Source organism: Coccinella septempunctata, chromosome 4 (assembly GCF_907165205.1).
Source record: "Coccinella septempunctata chromosome 4, icCocSept1.1, whole genome shotgun sequence".
In the NCBI taxonomy this organism is placed as follows: domain Eukaryota; kingdom Metazoa; phylum Arthropoda; class Insecta; order Coleoptera; family Coccinellidae; genus Coccinella; species Coccinella septempunctata.
In genome coordinates, this window is record NC_058192.1 from 11189380 (window position 1) to 11212378 (window position 22999).

Sequence of the window (22999 nt, forward strand, 5' to 3'; positions counted from 1 at the left end):
AGGAATTCGTACACAAGTAAGAATACCCAATATTTCAAACTCATCTCACCACATGAGTAGTTTAGCTTTAGCTTTTCGCTTTAGTTGGAAGATTTTAATATAATTCGTACTCGAGTCCACTTATTTCCCTAGATTCATGACGTAACTGCAAGGTTTGACTCAGCTCCGAACTTTTTCCACAAAGGCTTCCAAGTATTTCATGATGAAGTGAAAAGAAAATAACTCTAGTAGTTGTCTTCAGTAACCATGAGCAACCTGCAGTCGGCTGAAATCTCCTCTCGTTTTGTGGCTTGAGTTCACTAGTAACTCGCGACTCCAATATTCAATACTATCGACTCGAGCACAGCCATCTATCGATCTAAGTATGACTAAAGACGGCTGTGTTACACCATTTCCAGTTGTAATACAGAAATGATCAATTGAAATTCCCTACTTCTAATAAACCTTTAATTGAATTCATTCTGGTGATTGACAATGGAAGGGTTTGTTTTCTGCCAATTCTGCCCGCGAGGCGTCGCCAGTCATTGGGACAAATACCGCCTGACAAACTCGAGTTAGACAACCTAACCTTCACGAATGTATAATTTTAATTCTCCTGATAATTCTGAATCTTTTCTATCCCCGGCAGTATCTGTTAACGCATATTTCATCCAACTCAAGTTCACTCGTTTTCTGGTGTACTTCATTTATGGTTATTTCGAGAAAGTATAAATTGACTTTACAATATGAAGCTACCCAAGAATCGTATTTCGACAGTAATCGTAAATTAGCATCGTAGAGCCAAACTTTTTCTGGCTTCAGTTGGCACGCTAGCGTTGATGACATCTCAACTCTGCGCTCGGTCCATAAATCCAAAATCCGCCGATAAAATAACGTGAAAATTGCACTTGGAGGCATCCGCGTGTAGACGCCCCCATTTCCATAATGTTCGGCTCGATCGTTTCGTCGCTACTAACACGATTAATATTTTACGTGCGAAGTTACTACGGAATCTGAATGATGGTCCGCATAAAACACGTAACTAGCGGAAAAATGGGTCATCGATCGATATTTGCGACAAGATAAATGACCACGCTGCGGGACCGACGTGGAAAAGCGGAAAAATAAAGACAAAACAGGGGTCATGCCGGTTTGTTCGAGGGCGTAACTGCTTTTATTATTAACCGAATTCTGGGTAGGATTTGACGCGGTCCACAATTTTCATAAAACACGCAACGTTGTGATGAATATTTTAATATGAATGGGACACGAAACACCTATTTTTTGACGTACATGCCTAATCCTTGTGTGTACAATTCATATACTCTTTATATGTCAAAAGTTGGGCAGGGGTACCTATCCTAAAAATACGTCAAAATAGTATGGATCACAATTTACAGACAAGTCATCCAAACGCCACCACAAAATCTTATCATTTCGGCATCACGGGCATTCTTGAAGCTAAAGGACAGAGTGTTTCAAAATCACACATTAATCTGAAGACTAAGAGAGCTGTTTACAAAGCACTGGTCCTCCCAACGCTTCTTTACGGAAGCGAAAGCTGGACTCCCTACAGGCGACACATTAAGCAGCTTGAACAACGTCAACTAAGACAAATAATGCACATCAGATGATTCCACAAAGTTTCAAATGCAGAAGTCTTGCAGCGCGCGAGTTGTATAACAATTGAGACTCAAGTAAGCCGAGTCTTAGATGGAGCGGCCACATTCTGAGGATGCAAGACACAAGACTCCCCAAAATAGCTCTGTACGGCGAATTCACAGAGGGAGCTCGGAAACCAGGAGGCCAGTAAAAGCGGTTTAAGGATATACTGCATCAATCCCTAAAATCAGTTAATGCCAATCATAATTGGGAACAACTAGCTTTAGACAGATCACAGTGGAGGTCTTTGGTCCATAGTTATAATGGAGACTCGTGAAGAATACAGCGGCAACCAGATCCGATTGGTGACTATCTATGCCCGGAGTGTGCAAGGATCTGTAGGTCACGGTTGGGTCTCTTCAGTCACAGGAGGGCACACAGTCGCAAGTAGCCCTAAGAAATTATGAGTTTTGTTTTTTAGTCTTTTAGTAGATTTATTCTCGGTAACGGGATAAAGCAATGAATGAATGAATGAATGGATTACAAAATCGAGTTCCATGTGGCTTCAGAGATGTCAAGTCTGCTAAGAGTGGTGGCCATTCAATTGGCCCTCTTCTACCAATCTCTTGGAAATGATCAGTGACTCTTTGCCTCAATGGATGAAAGTTATGAGGTGGAGTTCCATCTAGTTGGAAGTGAATGAGGTCATCTGGTAAAAGCATGAGGATGGAAAAAACGGTCGAGTGTATGGCATTTTCGAAAAGGCAATCGAATCACCTTTAAAACAAGACAATTGGACTTCAAATGGAAAGAACTACACTGAAAAATGAAATTGAACTATTTGATCTCTAAAAATTATGAAACAATGACTGAATTTCGGAGTGTTTTTCTATTACAGTACAACATCTCATCAAACAACTCAATAAAGGCCTAAATTCGCAGCTTAGCACTGTGCAGCATTTTCCGACGCCATATCGGTGGAAAGCCCCCCCATTTTTCTTTTCGATTAATCCCTTCCTGCATATTTGACACAATAACGACCTAATTCCGTTTCCGTAGCGTAATTTAAGAGCTACGAAAACGCGGAAATACAGCGAGAGGGAGAATTTTCGTCGTAGGGCTTCCTCTGGAGTTTCGACACAAATTTTAATGTATTCATTCCATTAATTAGGGTCCTCTCTTCTTTTCGAGGATGCTGTGATGCAACTTCAGGGTCAAGACTTTTGCCTAATTGAAAGGTTATCAATAAGTTCTGAGGGGGCGCTTAGAAGCAGAGGTGAAGCGAGATTTGCCAGTTTTCGAATAATTATTTCATGTTTCCTAATTGACAAATTCAAATTGGGAATATTCCCTCATCAGCGTTTTCTTCTTGTAATAAGAAGAATATACTGCTTCACAAAAGTTAACGAAGTTCAGCAATTTGCAGACTGTTTCTGAAGTTTTCATTTTTTTACCAATTTTCTAATAAGTAGAGGAAGTTTCAGTGAAGAGTATGGCCTCTTTTAACCTCAACCACAGTCCGACAACGCCTACTTTCGATCAGATTGTTGAAGTAGGTACCTACCCTTGATCAATTTTTCTCAGAAGTGAAAGCTTTCTGAGTTCTTAAAATGTATGTGCAGCTGATCTCAAGCGTGTTTAATGGGATCAATCCTTCTAAAAAAGGGTCCAGAATGTAGATTAACGTCTCGAAATTTTCGACGAACTGTTTCAATCGTCACCAAAATGTAAGAAGCCTTCAAAACCCGCTGTTGCATGATTCGACAAGTACTCTGAAACTCTCAACGGGTAGACACAGTCAAAAGCCGATCTTGTGTAGGAGTGCTAGATCTTTGGGGCCACAAAATTTCTGAACTTCCTTGAAATTGTGAACCAGTATATATTCTATATTGGTATCTCAAAATAAAATTTAAAAAAGTACAAAATGATAACTTTTAGCTTAGAATTAAGGTTTGATTGTTGTAAACTTTATTTCCACCACGATAAAAGCACAAACCGGATATCAACTGTTCGTTATTTGATAATGTCAACGTAATATTCAACCTTAAAGGGACTCATTATTTGAAAGAATAACCCAGAACTCGAATATACCAGTAACATAATATAAAACAACTTCAGAATACATTTTTTATCATTAAACCGTGCAGAAATCCTATAGCACAAGGGAATGGATATCATACATTTTCATTCTGAGCTAAACGACTCGGAAAAGCAGGGAAAATCTCTCCGTTCCATAGCCGCCGAGCATATACGTATCGGAAGTTGTGTGAAACCAGATACCCATGATATTTTCCTCCAGGAAATGTTATAACCATGGAGCTAGTCGGCTTTCTTACACCTTTCCACGAAGAAACCGAAGCGTTTAGGAGTAATAAATTTTCATTCACGGCTTTCAAGAAAATGTGCTCGAAGGTCGGTAAGCATTCTATGAATTTTTAACCGAGTTGGTAATTTGCCCAGATTGCGCCAACCCTGACATGATTTTCTAGGCTCACACTTTGATGAATTGGGTTTTGAATTATAGGAAATCGATCATGTACAATTTCCAAGAACCTTTATACTTTGACGATGGAAATTATGACCAATATCTAGGTTGAAAGCGGTTTATCGTGACGTATCAGATTATTTATTATTCAGAAGTGAACCATTGAGGGATAAGTCGTTTAATAACCTCGAAATTGGTAAATTTCACACGAATGGCGAAATGAAAACGCTAGCTGAAATACTTTTGGAGGCATGCTTCAGAAAGAACTAACCAACATGTTAAATTTGCACATGCCTTAGGGCCTTAACCTTTCCCTCTTCATATTGGTTCATGCACTCATGCTATTGTTCAATGAAGTACATTCTCTTAGAAATTTATCAATCAGTATCACGCCAGTCAGAAATGAAGACGTCCAATCAAATTTTCCTCCCGACATTCTAATTAACTGTGGTTTCACAGCCACTCCTCGAATAATGAGAACAGAAAAAAATCGACATCCAGGAGAAACTCTGCACCTCCACATCACAAAGAGCCCGAGTTAAATGAACTGTCAGGGTTGAAAGTTTTCACGAAAATCCCCTCCCATATTTAATTGTCGCTTCAAGGTGGATCTGCCAATCCTCCCTAGTCCTGTTACTTTTGCTTTAATATGACTATCTTCCATTTGGTGTCACGCGATCTCGAATTCAGGATATATTTCTGAAAAGGTTGACATCTGGATTCAATCTAGAGAAAGGAGACTTCCATTAAGGAGACTTCCATTAAGTCTTGAAAATCACGATTGGTGGACAGCAACTTCTCATTTCATTTCCTTAACTCCTTTGTCGTTTATCAACCTGACGTGACTTGGACCAATGAAGGAATTTTTGGAGAATCAAGTCTTTTATTCGCTCGAATGAGAATTGATTCTTTCATCGAGTTGTTCGAAATGAGGAGAGGTTCATTCAACTTAATTTCTTCCCATATTTAGATGATATTGAATACTCTATTGCTTCCTCGCCTTCACTTTTTCTATCATCACCTATGAGGTAGATTTATCCATTGTATCGAAACATTTGAAACTTGATCCAAAGCCAAAAACAAACTCACATATTGATGCGGTTGATTTCAAATAAAATCTTAGTGAACTATTTCATTTGTCATTTGTTCACAGTCGTCGGGTTAGATTTTTTTGGTCCTCCATTTGAAATTAAATCGATTGACTCCGTGATATCCAAATTCTCTAATCTTTCCAGAATTATTTCTACAGTGTGACTCATATACGACAAGTGATAACCTGCCGTTTTACTCTCGCAATAAAGTAATACTATTTTTGTCTTCTTTGCAGGGCCTGGACCCCACGAACTCTGGCAACCAGCTGCGTCCTCTAAACTCCGAAATCGCCGCCCCCAGGATAGACAGTTACAGGTTCTCGATGGCGAACCTTGAGGACTCGCAGGACGTAGACCTGGACGCCATCCTGGGGGAGCTCAATGCCCTAGAGAATGAATGTGAAAGGGAAATAGGACAGGCCAGAGATAGTAAACGATATTCAGGTGAGTGATCAAAGTTTCATAACTTCCTTTGCCAGATTTGATGATATAACGATCCCATAAGACATAAGTTTGTATTACTCACCCCTTACCTTTAATGATTTTTCCGGAACTCGTATGGTACTGTTATTTTTGTTTGAAAGGCTCGGTTTTGGTGGAAATTTTACTTCTCTTACATAATCTTCTTAGCTTACAATATTATCAGATAAAATTGGGGTTAAAGACATAATTTTGGATAACATATCAACGAAATAGTAACTCCTTCAGTTTGACCACATTTTAGTAGAACATTATTCTTTAATTTTGAACATATAGGTACGCCTTATCTCCCTTGTTGAGACAGTTCATAATATCGATTATTCTTCGCAAGTGCAGCTCCTTCTAAGACCTTGAGACGTTATAGAATCTAACGAGCATTGACCACAAAAGCCTCTCTCAATCTGCGTAACAGATACCCACCACTGAGATGAACTCACGCAATGACAGCTTCAAATTAAAACAAAACATGTCCGATATCACGTTTCATGAGAATTCTCAGTTGCATCAAGTATCGGTTTTCCTTCATAATTTCACTTTTGCAACCTGCCGTTCGCAAGGAGACTTCCTTGTAGGCGCCAGCAGGCTTCAGGATCTTGAAAGGAAGCATTCATTATATCGATATGACCCCCTTTATTTTCTTGGTAACGAGAAAGATCGGTTTCATGACTCGGTATCTGTAATTATTAATGTTGATTTTATAATTAACTATTGCTACAACGAGAATGTCTGATTGATTCGCTTTCCATTTGCTAAACGATAATAGCGTTCTTTATGTGGGTTTCTACGTCGGACTATTGGTTAATCCGTTTCAAGGTACCAGATCGAGAATTCGCGTTGCTTCTCAAAGACAGGACCTAATGAATCCATCCAACCTCCTGGTTTTTCTTACAAACCATGACATTTTCATTGAAATACGAATGAGTTACTTTTCGGCACCAATTTTCACGTTTGCTAGAGAGAAAATCATTTGAGCCTTTCTGGTGTTAAATTTGGATCTTCTTGCAGATGCTCAAAAATTCCACCAGTCCAGGGCTCATAGCAGGACGTCTTCAGAGGGCCCAAGACTCAAATTTATTTATTTATTTATTTATTTAATACATAAGACTACAAATCATCATTAGAGTGATGTTCTAGTAGAATCATTAAATTTTGAATAAAATCAAATAAAATAAACAAACATTAGGCAAAATGTGTCATTGCAAAATCTTTAACAAATTTATTGAACAATTTGAGAGATTGTTTCCGTTTTACATGTTCAGGTATGTTGTTATATACCATTGCAGCCTGGTAGTAAGGTGAATTTCTGGCTCTATTTGTTCTGATATTATCTAGATGGAAATTGTTAATTTGTCTGGTATGGTAGTTGTGAATATTTAGTCTTTTTTTCGTTTCAGTGTTGAATTTTAGTAGGCCATGCTCGATTTTGTACATTAGTTTGCACTGCTCCACGAATTTTGTGATCTTCATGTTGGGTATCTTCAAGGTGTTATGTAACTCAGTTGTTGGGGTGTCATTTGGTAAATTGTATATAGCCTTCAAAGCTCGATTTTGCAGTCTTTGAATTCTCTGTAAGTTATTGATTGATGTGTTGGACCATATACTAATCAGGTATGTAAGCACTGAATGAATATTCGAGTAATAAATGGACCTTCTTGCTTTTTCACTGAGATAGGGACTGACTCTTCTCAATGCTCCAATCAAAGGTGTGAGTTTTCGTGACAAATAATCTATGTGCCCAGTCCATTCCAGTTTTGTATCGATTTTCAATCCAAGGTATGTGTGCAAATTTTTTTGGTTGATTTTTATTCCATTAAGTGTGATGTCAAGTGGCTTTGTGGGCTTATTTTTCTGACAGAAAAGGAGAGCAACTGTTTTGTCCACATTCAAGATGAGTCTATTGTCAGTCAGCCAATCCTGGAATTTCTTTAGATCAGTCTCGATGCGTTGCTGTAAATTGTCTAGATCCCTACCCTCGTAAAACAACGCAGTGTCATCAGCAAACATGTAGTAAAGTGCCTCCAATCCCACGGCTGCGAGATCTTCCACATACAAAAGATACAAAAGTGGACCAATCACTGATCCCTGGGGTACCCCTTTTAAAACCCTTTCCTCTGAGCTTCTTGTAGTTCCTAAAACTGTGTGATGTCTTCTGTTTTTCAAAAATGTTTTTATGAGAGAAAAGGCTTCTCTATTTATTCCCATGTTTTCAAGTTTTCTCAGCAGTAAATCGTGGTCAACCATGTCAAAAGCTTTTCGTAAGTCTATAAACACTACAACTACATAATTTCTAGTATCTATGCTAGTACTTATTTTTTGGACTAGATCTGTTGTTGCTCCAAGGGTTGAGCTATTACTCTGAAAGCCATACTGATAGTCAGAGAAATTGAAGTATGAGCAAATTCTTTTTTTAATTACTGTTTCTATAAGTTTGGAGAATATTGAAGTGAGTGCTATAGGGCGGTAGTTGTTAGGGTTGGTCCTTTCTCCCTTTTTGAATATTGGTATTATTTTGCTTTCAAGACATTGTGACGGCATTGTCCCTGTTTTTAGAGAGTTATTTATGAAATACAAGAGGTATTTGCTTATTACTGGATATAAAAATATCAAATCATTTGCTGTAATCAGGTCGTTCCCAGGAGAAGCATTTTTCTTAAAATTATGTAAAATTCCTTTCAGTTCGTCCTCTGTGCATTTTTTCAGATATATGGACCTATCAGAGCAGTTCAGCTCGATTTCATCTTCAATTGGGCCCCAGCTAGTGTCGGATTCGACATTTATGAAAAATTTATTCAATGTATCCGAAATTTCATTTGGATCTGTGTATTCTTCCCCATCGATTATCAATTTTTGGACGTTATTTTGTCTTTTATTACGTGTGTTAATTAATTCCTTTATTGTGCTCCATAGCTTTGTTGTACTTGAGCTTGCATTCATAAATCTTTTACGAAAATATATTTGTTTTGATCTTCTGATTATTTTGAATACTGCCTTCTTGAGTTCAATGAATTTTTCCTTTAAGTTCATGTTTGTAGGGTGTTTTTTAAATTTTACATAAGCTTTATCCCTTTTCCGAACAATCTTCGCTATACTTCTATTGTACCATTGCTTATTTTCAATTTTTTTAAACGTTTTAAGGGTTGTTGCTTCTGTTTTAGCTTGCTTTATTATGCTTATAAAAGTTTCCCCATTGAATTCAGAGTCTAATTTTAAAGTTTTCATATTTTCTTCCACGATATTTTTGAATTTCGATTTATCCAATATTCTTGTAGTAACGGAATTTTTGCAATTTGTGGGTTTTGTGTTAGTTTCCAGTTTCACAACAATTTTTTTATGGTCAGATATAGGGGTGTCATAAAGTTTATATGATCCGGTTAATTTTTGAGGTAAAATAATATGATCAATATTTGTCTTTGATTTTTTTTGTACCCTAGTATAGTGTTTGGTATTTAAAAATTTGTAAGAATTAGATTTAACGATTTCTTTGTAATTAGTTGTCATATTATTATGCTTCTTGATATCTATGTTTATATCCCCTATGATGATGCTGTTTCTTCCACTCAGAAGTTGTTCAATCAAGGGAAAGAAATGTTCAATCCGATTTTTTTGGGATCTGTATATTGAGTATAGATTCAATCTATTCATTCTTACGCCTACAAAGTTCATAAAACGGTCTTGGTAACTATATATCTCTTCATGTTCAATATTATTTCTTATGAATATTGCTGTGCCTCCTCCCTTAGTATTCCTACAACTGAAGTGTCCTGTATAACCCCCAAATTTAAAAAATCTACAATCGTCTTCGTACAGCCAGGTTTCTGTTAGTATTAGAATTTCTGGATAGTTGTGCTTGCAAATGTAATAATTTATGTTTTCGTGTTTGTATTTGGTTTTTAAAGATCTTATGTTTAGATAGAGAATTGTAATTAGTTTTTTGTTCCAGTACCATTCAATGATTTTTTCTTTGTTTCTTGGGTTCTCAGTTCATTCAATTGTGACTCTTTATTGATAGGAAGAATTTTACTCGTTTCGGTTTTTCTAAGGTAAACTTTTTCTTCATTAGTCCAAACGAATTTATAATTGAATTGCTTCCGGAACTCTCTAGCTTCTTTAAAAAGGTATTGATTTTCCCTGGTTAGTTCATGATTGATATATAGAGTATTGTCTTCTAGTAAACCAATTTTTTTTGTATTCAAAGTTGTTTTACGTTTTTCACTCATCACAGTTTTTTTGTCTTCGTAATTTTTGAAAGTTATCTTAATCCTAGGTTTTTCTTTATGACCAATTTTTCTACATTCGACATCATCCCTGCTTATATCCTTCTTGACGAGTTGTATTGTTTTCAATGCTAGTGTTCTCATTTCTTCATCTGTTTCAATTTTCTTCTCGAATCCGGATATGATTATATTGTTTTTCAGTAATTTTTGTTTCTCATCACTTTTCTCAATTTTGAAATTTTCGAGTTGTTTTTTGAATTCAATATTTTGTTTTTTCAATTCTTCAACTTCCTGTTTAATTTTTGTGACCTCTTGTGTTTGATTGTTTATAGTGCGCCAGATTAAATCCAGTTTTTCGGCAATATCCTCAAGTGTTGTGCTTTTTTTACGATTTTTCCTTGCACTCGCCGTATCGTCGGATTCTTCATCATCTTCAGAGTCTGAGTCCAAACCTGTCGATGTTTCCTCCCCTGTTTCACAGTCTTGACACCTGGTACAGTACCAATCCAATTTACCATCTTTCACCTCTTTCAGTTCTTCCTTTTCTAATTTAGTGCATTGTTCATGGAAATATTGCTGGCATATGCCCACACATGGAATTTTGAATTTTGATTTGGGAATTCCCTTCTTACATTCGCCACATTGGAGTTCCCTTTTTATCGTTGTCTTCTTGTGTTTGGTTTTTTTCTTGGTATTTTTATCTCCCATGTTTACTCTTTTTCCAAGGTAATGAAATTACGCAGGAAACTCGCGTGAACTATTATAATTCTCTTGAATATCGTTTTTGTTTGATTGTTAGATTGTTGAAGTGTGGGATACTATATCCTATTTTTACTTATGAAACGATTTTCGGATTTGTTTCACTCGAATTTTCAGAATTTTTACTCTCTAATCTGCTGACACATTCAAACCACATGCGTTCACTTCGAAGGATCGCGATTGACGCGATTGACGCGAATTAGACCAAGGAGGTGACGGGGACTTGATTTTAAAGACTGACTCTATCCGCACAGAATCCCCAGACAATGATTCCGCCTTCAGTGATACCGTGTCCATGTTATCCAGCGAATCGTCAGCCAGCAGTGGTGGTAGTGCCACCAACAAGCCACAATCCTTACATTTACAATCACAAGTGAGTATGAAATAGTAGCTGCTTTGATAACTCTTCGAATCAGTTAACAATTCATTTTTTTTTCTATTGTAAAGGAAAACAACATCCTTGATTTGTTATAGTTTGTCAGTTCAGATTTTCTATAGAATATTCTATTCACAGGATGACGCAACAAGAATCAAAGCGGAAAAAATCAGGATGGCTATGGAGAAAATCAAAGAAGCCAACATTCAAAAACTCTTCGTTAAGGTTTTCACAGTTGACGGATCTGCAAAATCCCTTCTTGTGGACGAAAAGATGCTGTGTTCTTATGTAACAAGACTGTTAGCAGATAAAAATCATGTCCAGATGGATCCCAAATGGGCCATTGTGGAAAATTTGCCGGACCTCTATATGGGTAAGCCTTGAATATTAGACACAGCATAAAAAAAATTGTGATTCTGTCATTTTCATCGAATTATTTCATAATCCCTATTTTCCACATGCAGAACGAGTGTACGAAGACCACGAGCTCCTAGTCGACAACCTCATGATGTGGACCAGAGAATCTAAAAATAAAGTTTACTTCGCCGAGAGAATGGACAAAATAAAACTCTTCACCCAACCAGAGAAGTTCCTGTTGACTTCAACCGACCGCAGAGACAATATCGAGTTCGATGAACATTCTAGAAATATGCTGCTAGAAGAATTCTTTTCTTCATCCTCCATTGTGATACCAGAAGTAGAAGGACCCCTCTATTTGAAGGCAGAATCGAAAAAAGGATGGAAGAAATACCACTTTGTACTTAGGGCCTCTGGATTGTATTATTATCCGAAAGAAAAAGTTAGGTCGGCTAAGGATCTAGTGTGTCTGGCGAAATTCGATAATAATCAGGTGGGTGAATTGAAAATTCAATCCTCAACACAATATACTCAGTGGCATTAGAAGATTTCTACATAGAACAAAAAATTATTTCCTCTGAAGTCAGTGAGCATAATTTCTTCACTATCCAATTAAAATTATCTCATTTTATGGCAATTTCCCATTGTTATGCTCAGAACACTCATAAAAGTTTTATTGCATATGTCTAATATGCAACGCCATAAAAACTGTCGCTATGCTGATATCTTAGCCAAGGTTATGAAAATATAAATAGCAAAGTATTATAAATTTTCATTACCAAGGGTTCAACATGAGATAACAAAGTGAATTTGCAGTTGAGGATGTTGTAATGCGGTTATTGCATTAACATTGATGTCCTATGTCTTTATTCGTGTTAGTCATTATTGCTGGTAAAACATTAACTTACTCTGGACAGGGTCAGTTGGAATAAGACCCGTAATCTTAGCTCTTTTTCGTAGATTGAAAACTTTGTATCTCCGTGAATCGTAAAGTGCATGCATATCTTCTGGAATAGGGTGGCAAATATAGAGGAGAGATTCAGTTGATTAAAATAAAACTTGGTACATATTACCGTAGGATTTTTAAATTATTTGAATGCGTGGTTAAATTAGTCTAGTCTATAAAGTCTACCGAATGTTATGGGTGTCATAATCATTCTTTCTATTAAAATCCTTGTGTGCTAGAACTCTTACTGACCAGATGAATCTTTTCATAGATGTACTACGGCTTAGGATGGAAGAAGAAGTACAAAGCTCCGTCCGACTACTGTTTCGCAATAAAGCATCCAAGACTGCAAGAACCGAAATCATCGAAATACATCAAATATCTCTGTGCGGAAGATCACCAGACTCTCGAAACCTGGATGATCGGAATGAGGATAGCCAAGTATGGTAAACAGCTGATGGATAATTACAGGAGTCTAATGGAGGAACTGGCGCAAGAAGACTTGGATCAGCTGGCACATGCAAGAAGTTGTTCGGTTAGCTCTATAGCGGTACCATCGAATGTAACAACCCCAACTCAAGGGTAAGTTTTTCTCTTCTATCCGAAAGTTTGAAATTATCTTAAATTGTTTTATTATAGATATCAGAGCAGTGAAGCTGGTTATGGCACGCAAAGTGAAACATACTCGGCTCCCAGTGAAATAAGTTCAGGAAGACATAGTAGAGCTAGTAGTTCGAGTTCTAGTGGATGCATGAGCGATGGAGCACCATCAAGTTGTGAAAACGCTTTCGATTCTGAATTTCCCATGGGTAAGATCGTTATTACACTATAAATAATCCTTAATGTACAAAAAATCATCTGAAAATATATAAACCTTACTCACGCAGTCCCTAGGAAAACGCGTTAGATCTCCAGATGACCTGGTATCAGTATCGGCACTCTTCAATTTTCTCTAGACTAATATTGGTCCCTCTCTGCATGCTGAACATTTCCACTTTGAAAAATTCTGAAAACTTTTCTCGCGAAATCGTATGCCATCTTCATGCCCTCATATGAATAACTCTTAAACCTTCAAATATAAACTCTCAAACCTTGATTCAATTTCTTCCAGGCACAATCAAGCGAAAACCCTCCATGAAACCCAACCTACCCCTAACCAACATGACGAGGCAACTGAAAGAAGTGGGCGAGACCAGAGATGAATCGGATTCAACCTCCGTCACCTCTCCCAACCACACTTACACCAATACCGGAACCCTCACTCGCAGGCACAGCAGAAGGAAATCCAACAATTCCGAAGAGTCATCGAATTCCGGAACCCTCAAAAGGCAACTCTCTTATAAATCTAGGGGCTCCATGGAATCTATGGGAGGAAGGAGCAGCGGCAACTCTACACCCTTGTGTGGCACACCAGTGAGGGAGAGGGCGTCTCCATTTGGAGAGAGGAATACATCGTTCGAAGACCGTTCTCCAAGTAGTATATCGGTGAGGAGTCCAGTGAGTCCTATGTCCCCTGGGGTGGATATACCATCTTCAATGGTAATTTACATTTATTATGGCTATATAGGAATATTAATTATAACATTCTTTTTTTTTAAATATCCATCTCTCATATTTATTTATTCCATCTCTTTACAGACTGATTCAATAATTTCACTGCCTCCACCACCACCACCTGACACTACAGAGGAGGTAATAAGCGACTCTCCCTCTTACCAGCTGCCTCCACCACCTCCAGAGATATACAATTCAAATCTGTCATTGGACAGTTTACCGCCCCCGCCGAATCCGAACGAACTGCCGCCGATGACAGGTTCAGAACTTACAGGAAGTCAATTATCACTCATGTCACTGCCGCCTCCTCCCGGTGAAGACAACGGCACTATAAAGCGCAGGAAAGAAAGCAGCAGTTCCGCTTCAACTCCGACAAACGTACTGAGTCCCAACCGAACGCCGACACAGATGTCTCCGGACGCAACACCCACACATTCAAGACTGAATACACCCTGTTTCAGTCCGCCAGTTTCGAACTCTGGCTCGAACTGCAGCACGCCAACACAGATGAACCCACCAGTCACGTTTAGTCCTACACACCCACTCCAAAATAGTCAAATTCAAGCTCAAAATCACGACAGAAATGGCACAGAACAAATTTATGGCACCACCAGTTATCCCCAACCTCCATCATACGTGAATCCCCCACAATACGGTAGACAGAGTAACACTCTGCCAAGTTCTAGTTTTAATAATAACAATGGACTCAGGTCTTCTTTAAGGCAGTCTTCCCTTCCTAGACAAATCTCCTCGAATAGCATAGCTTCAAGTAGTTCAGGCTCTTCAGGAAATTCCATCTACGGGGTAATTCCCAACGACCATCAGGTGAAAAGTTCGCCTCATCTCCAGAGGAAGGTGGCGTTTCAAGAACCGTCGAGTCCTAAGAAAAGTACCAAGAAAATTAGTTTCAATTTGACACCACAGGAAGTGCCGCCGCTACCGAAAAGACCACAGCCTCCAAAAAGATCTGAATCTACCAAACTCTCAAGTCCTAAAAAACTGGCAGATCCCCCGCACGACTTCCTGAAGGACCTTCAGAGGGTTATGAGGAAGAAGTGGCAGGTAGCTCAAAAATGCAAGTTGGAGCCGGCAACAACCCCTCACGAAGTGTTGGGTTTCAGAGATCCGCCAGCACTCCTTCCCGACTATAAGGAGCACAATGTTTCCAATTGGGTTCAAGAACACTACGGACCAAATAACGTTTATGAGAATGTATATAGGGATAATCCTGATGGTGTAGTCGAATATGCAACAAGCCCCATTCATAGGAATAGTGACATTAGGGCGTCATGTGATTATGGCAGGTCTAAAAGGCCACCACCACCCCCTCCAAAACGTAGTGAGACAACACACTTAAGTACTTCAAAAATGCATTGATGCTGTGCTTCATTGTTAACTGAAAAGTTAGTATGTGTATGAAAGTTGTTACACAAAACGCATCTTACGGAAATAATAACAGTAAGGATTTTTAAATTATAATTTGACTACATTATTTTAAATTCAAAATCATTTCTAGAAAGGTTCCGACATCAAAATATCAATTTCAAATTCTAAGGTTGGCGCATAAAAAAAAATTGATTCAATTCCAGCCGGTTGGAATTGAATCGAGCGAACATTCTTCATATTCATGAAAATTCCATCTTCAGAATTACAAGGATCCAAGTCGGTTTGCAATCGGGAATATCCACAAAAGGAGTGTCAAATTTGACAGTAGAGTTTGAGCACCAAGTTGACATAAACTACCCGTTGAAACTTCAAATTTGAATGATTTTCATTTCCACAAATTGAATAATTCTTCATTGGTTGCCAGGATAACTTTTCTGTTTTCCGGAAGAGTTATTACCACCCTTTTATTGAACGATTGTCAATTTTGGAATATTCATATTTTGAATTTTCTGTCCGATATTGTGTCACTTGGTGCAGTGAGTGAAATTTTGATTCATCTCACTTCATATTCGAATTGTGAAAAGTTAGACGGCTTACATCCTCCTAAATTCTTGCATAAAAATGATACAATGAAATGTATTCAAAGTATTACATATTTTTGAATATAGACTAACCGAGTTCGCTTATAGGTGCCCCAAAACTGAAATTTGAATGTTGAGAATGAAGAGCTTGATTAACTAAGTAAATGTTGAATTTTCCCGATATTTTCGACGACTTGTGTACATCATAACCCGTATTAATGATGTATTACCAGTATCGTGATATCGTATTTTCCAACAGGAAAATTCCGGAACTGAAATCTAATATCGCATATGAAATACATATACTAAATTTTCAACAACAGGAGCATTGTAGAAAGTTTATCTAAACAAACAATGTGATTTTAAATATTAATGTGCCATTTAGTAGAAGATAAAACCTAAATTAAATTATGAAAGATCATTTTATTGCATAAGTGAAGATTGGATATAATTTAAACGACTATCTGGTTATTCTGTTGGTAAAATAAATTATTAAAAAATGTCAAACATTTATGGTGCTTAATAGTTAGATATGAAATTAAGTAATAGATGTAGCTGATTTTGTGTGGTTTATAAATTTTATATAACAGTTGCCCTATCAGTTACTCATTTTTGATGATACAGGGTTGAAGTCAGTTTATTTATTTTTTTCTTGTAATTTCCTTCATGTAATATAATTGTGTATATAGTTTAAAATGTTCCAAGCGAAAGCTGTTTAGGATAAACAGCTCATAACTGAGATGAAGATCATACTTTTATTATGATCAATGAAAACACTTTTTATATTGATGTACAAGATCTCTTATTATGCCATTGTGTCATACAATTTTGTATGTTTTATACGATTTAGTAACATTAGATACTTTAGAAATTTGATAATTAGATAATTCTTACCTTCAAAATCTTCCCCCCCCCTCTCGGTTTCAATACGAATATTATTTTCAGTTCTGTGCAATTGTATGTTTGAATTATAAAGAAATTAATTTTTAATTTCTAGCACAAATCTATATAAGTGTTGTGAAAATATATTCATGATCTTTTAGGCACCAAGATCTTTGTTTTTAATTTTCCTAGGTGCTTTAACTTAAATGTATACTGTCCTCTATTTCTATTTACTAATTGTTATGAAGTAAGCACTATAACAATATATAATAAATTCTTAATAGTTATTTTTTTCATTTGAGTTGGTCCTTGTATGCAATTTGATGATCTCGACCCATATAGTCACTGCCAGGATTCAGGATTGGAAGGCGAAATCGACCAAATGAAAATGACATTCTTATGGAGATTTTCTTTAGAATCGATTAAGAGTTTTCGATTTCTGAATATGATCGAAAATAATCTTTGAATTTTCAGGGCCGGCCACAGATATGCTTAAAACTTATGCATCAAATCCCAAATTGGGGTGTTTTGTAGCTGACGAAATATTCTGGTTATTGGATGCTTAGTTCAAAATGCATCTTAGTTTCTATTGACTTTCGTGAAAGAACTGATGTATAAAACTATGTGTCTTCATACACCTGCCTGAAATGGCAAAACTAAGCAAGACTCCTTTAGAGCGACAACATAGATGCGAAAAGAACAAAATACAGATTTTATCAGCTGGAGTCTTCGGGCTTAAAAAAAGTTCCTTCTTTACAAACACCTTGCAATCAAGGCTTAACTTCGAGTAGGGCCTCCTCCAGTTCTTCTGTTCGGCATTGTCTCAATTGAATCGTCAATGAAAGCTTGAGGAATGCATCATTGTAATGTCTGCGGTGGGTCACGTAAGAGGTGTAATTGCTGCGACACTGCAGACCAGACATGTTCAATACATTTTGCAAAGGCATTGTGCCTATCTATTCCGTGCTATGCTTTTCTATGCATTCGTTATTAACATAAATTTATCACCGATGGCTATTCCAAAGGGAACAATAATAGATTCTACAATCAAATCACGATAACTCACTGCAATCATGGTTGGGTTAATGAGGATAATAAGATCTGTGCGCCCATTGAAATGCAGTCCAATGTTTTTGGGTTTTTATTCATATAGCCATATCTGCCATAATACTGCATCATACTCTAAAACATTATGTAGGGTATGTAGTTATTGCAACATGGATCTATTTTTCTAGTGGCCATGGGATAGAAATAAGCTCTGCTGATTAGACAATAGAGGTGTCGAATCGATTTGTTGAAAGTGGAAGATATAATATTCGTGGAATCGTGGAATACCCTACTAGTTTAGTAGTAGATTTAAAAAATTGAATTGATATCTTTTGATGATTCACTTCTTATGTTGTGTTTACAAACAAATTCAATTCCTGTCTACTAGGATATGTTCAAGGTCGATTCAACTTTATTGAAAAACGAAATGAATTCAGATAGAATGTTGATATAATCAACAACTAAATCTGAATCGAACTAGCGAAATACTATCACAATCCACTATCCAACAGAAATTTCAGAGAGAAACCCATGGTCAATATATCTACTATATTGGCCATGGTTTCGGTCTCCTTTGACCTCGTCAGAGCAACACGACTCAAACCCTGTCGATGGCCACTGGCCACTTTATTCGATGTCACAATAAGCCGGTATTCTGCAAGAATACACCCTAGCGACATCTAACAGGAAAAACTTGTCTAACCCTCAGCGTAATATTGGCAGCATATAGGTATCTCTTTGTCCAAACTCTCAGATTGTCGTATTTTCACGATAGTTCAGCAGGGAGAGGGCTGGAAATCTATTGAAAAATTTGGATCAATTGTTATAAACATACGTTCGCGCGTATACTTCCTATTTCTGGTGATGCTTTACCATTAGGTTGATTGCTTGATATTTTTTGTGTACCCGAAGGGGTTTAGCGTATGTTTTATGATGAATCCATTGATGTTGCCAAATCTCGAAAGTATGTCTCACAATAAATTTCATATTACAGAAATTACCGCAGTGTGAATATTCATGAATATGAATTTATTTTGAACAGTGAGGCTATAAATGGAAGATCATTTATATTACTGCATGATCTTCCAGTTTTATTCTCATATGTTTACAATAAACTTTATGGATTTTGTGGAGAGTTCGTAGCAAATCTCGAAATAGATACTTATTTTCATAGTATGTATGATTCCTTTAGGAATTGTGTGGAAACAGCAATCCTAACCGAAAAAATCACCGAATGAGCAAAGTCCCGTAGTATTCGACCACGTCTCAACTTGATGGATCATGTTCGATCGACTGAAGAAAATCCTCATCGAAGCCGTAATTAAAAAAATCAAGAAAACGACACAAATATCGATTATTTGCCAGAGGGTGCAACAGGGTGCATTGTATCCGGAGATGATGGATGCGCTCAACTGACATCCTGAGAACCTTGAGGGTCCCATTGTGAAATTCTTCAAGCCATTGTAGGAATTCGTATCCGCTCGCTCTCCTCATCCCCTTTTGGCTATTCGACACCAGTGATCTATATACTATGTATATAATAATGGCATGTGATCTGAGGGGAGATTACTCGAATAATCCCTCTTTTCCTGAGCTCACTCTGATTCGGAGTTAGTTGCGCTCGTTTTATTTCACTTCTGTCTTCGAAATGAATAGATTATTGTATCGTTTGTTCGATTAAGATGAACTGGAAGATAAGAAGTGAGTTCTAAATGAAGAATTTCGAGCTTTATGACTTCCGTATCGTATAAAAAGGGTTCAAATCTCCACTGTAAAAACTACAAACTCTCAATACTGGATTCACCATTCACCGTCCGTATTTTTCTCATGGACAGAAATATATCAAATAGCTCGTTTGAAAACAAATTCGAAATGTGTCCAAAAACTCACCCAACAAGGAGTCTCATTTTTTTCAAAGTCATCACCATAGTCTTTGTTTGTTCAAAGTTGTATGCACTGTCTTGGCACTTTTCGGCTAATCTCTTCTTCTGCTTCGAGAAGGCGTATCGCCTGTTCATTTCCGGTATATGTTGGTGTTTATTTTGACGTAGCTCCCTCGATGTCGTTTTGTCTTTGGCAAAATTTCTACATGTATATTCGTCAGGATACTTTTCTTATTTCACAGGTTGTGAATAAAACAGATGATAAAAAATTTATGGGGTATTTTCTTGTCTAAAAATAGTATGGGTCTCATAAACGAGGATATATTGAAAAATTCTTAGCCTACTATAGAACCAAACAAATTTCAATGTCAAAATATTTTATTACTCAACATATTCTCCTCATTTATTAAAGCGAATCTGCAACGTCTCTAGACTTTAAAAAAAAAAATGTTTCTTCTTGCTCTTCAAACCAGACCTCCACAGCTTTTATTACCTCCTCGTTGGAATAAAATTTACTTTTAAACTTTTTTTCAGTTGAGGAAAGAGATGATAGTTGGATGATGCATGCCAAATCTGGTGAATAAGGGGTTGTTCTAGTAATTCAAACCCCAAATCACGAATTTTTTGCATGGCAACATGAGTTTTGTGTGCAAAGGCGTTGTCCTCCAAAAACAAAACATCTTTGGATAGATTTCCGCGTCTTTACTCTTTAATTTTTTCCTGTAGAGTGGTCAGTAATGTCGAATAGTAATCTCCGGTTATTGTTCTACCCTTATCCAAAAAATCAATCATGATTACTCCATGGCAATCCCAAAAAACTGAAGCAAGAACTTTTCCAGTAGATTTTCGGACACGAAACTTCTTAGGTCTTGGAGAACCAGAGGGTCGCCATTCCTACGATTGTTGCTTTGTTTCTGGATCGTAGAAATGTACCCAAGTCTCATCCATTGTAACAATTCGGTTTAAGAAGTCTACATCGTTTTCAAATCGAGCACAGATCGAACGCTATGCTTCTACCCTTGCACGCTTTTGGTCAATATTCAAACATTTGGGGATCCATTTTGCAGCAATTTTTCTCATGTCCAAATTGACGTGAACTATATGATGAACGCGTTCGTATGAAATATTCAGTTCTTCAGATATCCGTTTTAGCCCAATTCGACGGTCTGATCAAATCATGTCATGAACTGCATCGATATTTTCGGGGACTGACACCGGCCTTTCCGATCGGTCATCATCTTCAAAGGAAAATTTACCTATTTTGAAGCTTACAGTCCAATTTTAGATCACCAAGGGTATCAAGCATATCTTCGTAAATCTGCTTACCTCTCAAACCTTTTAAATACAGGTACTTGATGATGGCTCGATACTCCAATTTTTCGATATTCACAATTTCGGCGGACATCTTTCTTTTAATTTACCGCGTAAGTCTGGTTTACTTTTTTGACCTCAAACTTCACACTGACACTTCTAATGAGTTCTTGTTTGTTGCTATGGTACCGCAATATTTTTTTTATGCATGGAACTGTTCTAGGCTAACTAGATAGTAGATATCAATACATCCTCGTCTATTTTCTGTTTTGAGTAGAACCTGCTTAGAATTTGCTCCCAAAAGCATCTGAAAAGCAATTCTTAATTTTTTCATAGAAGCTATAGAAAACTGAGAGAAATGAAACTGTGGATGTCCAAAAGAGTGGAACTTCAGGAATTCAGGATAAACACGGGAATGGGTTGTTATAATCTAGAATTTGGCAATTAAATTAGGTAGGTAACACATTCTTATATGGAGATGCTAGTATATATGGAGTGCTAATATATGCTAGGGAAACTGAGCCCCAATACAGTACATATGTAAAAAGTATTTCCTTCCTGGACTTCGCCGAAAAAGAACTACCACAAAATACTCCTTTCCCAACAGATGGAAACCGAGTCATATATATCAGGGTCAGGACAATCAGAACTTCACGTAGAAAGACAGAACAATGAATTAACGGTAACTTCGGAAGACAATACGAGGCGTCTTTCCCACATCAGAAATACCGAATGCGTCTACTGCAAGTATCCCAATAATGCAGCTATCCAAGAGGAAATAAATTTCCGTAAGGAAGTGGCACATTTCCTACATGCCGCAATTGAAGAAAAAGGAACCCCCCGGGTTCAAAGGTGCGGCGTGCGTTACCTGGCGGTCAGCCCTAGGGGTGGTCCGATCAACCCTTGCCGGACATCGGACACTTACATGATTTAAGGCTCGCTAAAAAGTGTTACACACATCCTAAATTACAATTTGAATGCCTGTTGACCTGCCTACTAAATTTGTTTACCTGTCCTCCTATCGTGTTTTTTGCCAACTCCGAATGTTATAAATTAAAACGACCGTATTATAATGTTATAGTAAATTTATTTTAATGGAAGGGTCAATTTTAACGTAATTGGAGAAGGACGTATATAGTTAACCGTTGGACTTGTCTAGAGAGGGAGAAAGTTTTTGTTGAGTGGAAGGTATATTTCTTGAATTCATTAAAGAAGAATCCCCTATTGATATCGAATATATAATTTTTTCGTTATTGCCAAACAAAATTATTTTTAGTAACAAAAGTGTGATTAGCATTTACGCCTTAGAATGAACATGATTTCAAAGCTACAAATGGTCCTATTCAAACAAACACTAATTAGTTAATAATATTCTTTCTCAGAAAAAATTGAACTTCGAGCTTTTGAAATTCAGATGTATGGAGATTACAACTACTTTATTATTATAATTTTCTCAATATTTCAACTTCTTTCTCAAATTGAAATGAATTTCAAGAACTATTCATTTTAGTTTAAAATGTTTTCATAAAAATAAAGACTACCCACTAGGGTACCTAACAGACTAAGTTCAGGGCATGCTATTTGAAAAAATTGTCATATTTTTAAGGGCATTTTGGCCAGGAGGCCCTCTCTTTCGACCTTGCTGCCCCCTCAATTTGAAATTCATCTCAGAACCAGAGCTATTCAAACATAAATAAATTTAAGGGTTGTTAACCTAAGTTTGAAGAAATAGAAGGACGAAGAAACGGTTATTTGGGAAATAGAGGGGAGGGAGGGGATATTTGACCGTTGGGGTTGGAGGTAATCATAATATAACCATATACTCCTTTGACGATCATACTTATTCCACATATGTCAACTCCACATATGTCAACTAGGTACCTATACCCAAGACCTAGTAAGTCTCACAATCTCTCAAACTCTGTACTACACCTGGTACATTTACAGAATATTTGGGCATAATAAAGTATCATAACGTCGTTTTTACTGCCTCCAATCAGTGAACATCACTGAAAAACGATTACAAATTCCTTTAAAGTCCCCACTTCAGACCTACCCAACGTAAA

General features: G+C 37.1%; 1 protein-coding gene across 1 annotated transcript in view; it reads left to right on the top strand.

Annotated features, from left to right (window-relative positions):
- LOC123312560 (ras-associated and pleckstrin homology domains-containing protein 1) overlaps positions 1–16979 on the top strand; it is a 75930-nt gene extending 58951 nt beyond the window's left edge. The window contains exons 2-10 of the mRNA XM_044897047.1: positions 5394–5601; positions 6643–6705; positions 10808–10983; positions 11125–11359; positions 11451–11836; positions 12561–12871; positions 12929–13098; positions 13401–13828; positions 13928–16979. Coding sequence (XP_044752982.1) covers positions 5394–5601; positions 6643–6705; positions 10808–10983; positions 11125–11359; positions 11451–11836; positions 12561–12871; positions 12929–13098; positions 13401–13828; positions 13928–15220 — 3270 coding nt within the window. The 3' untranslated portion in view covers positions 15221–16979. The remainder of the gene's footprint in view (positions 1–5393; positions 5602–6642; positions 6706–10807; positions 10984–11124; positions 11360–11450; positions 11837–12560; positions 12872–12928; positions 13099–13400; positions 13829–13927) is intronic.
- Positions 16980–22999: the final 6020 nt, after the last annotated feature.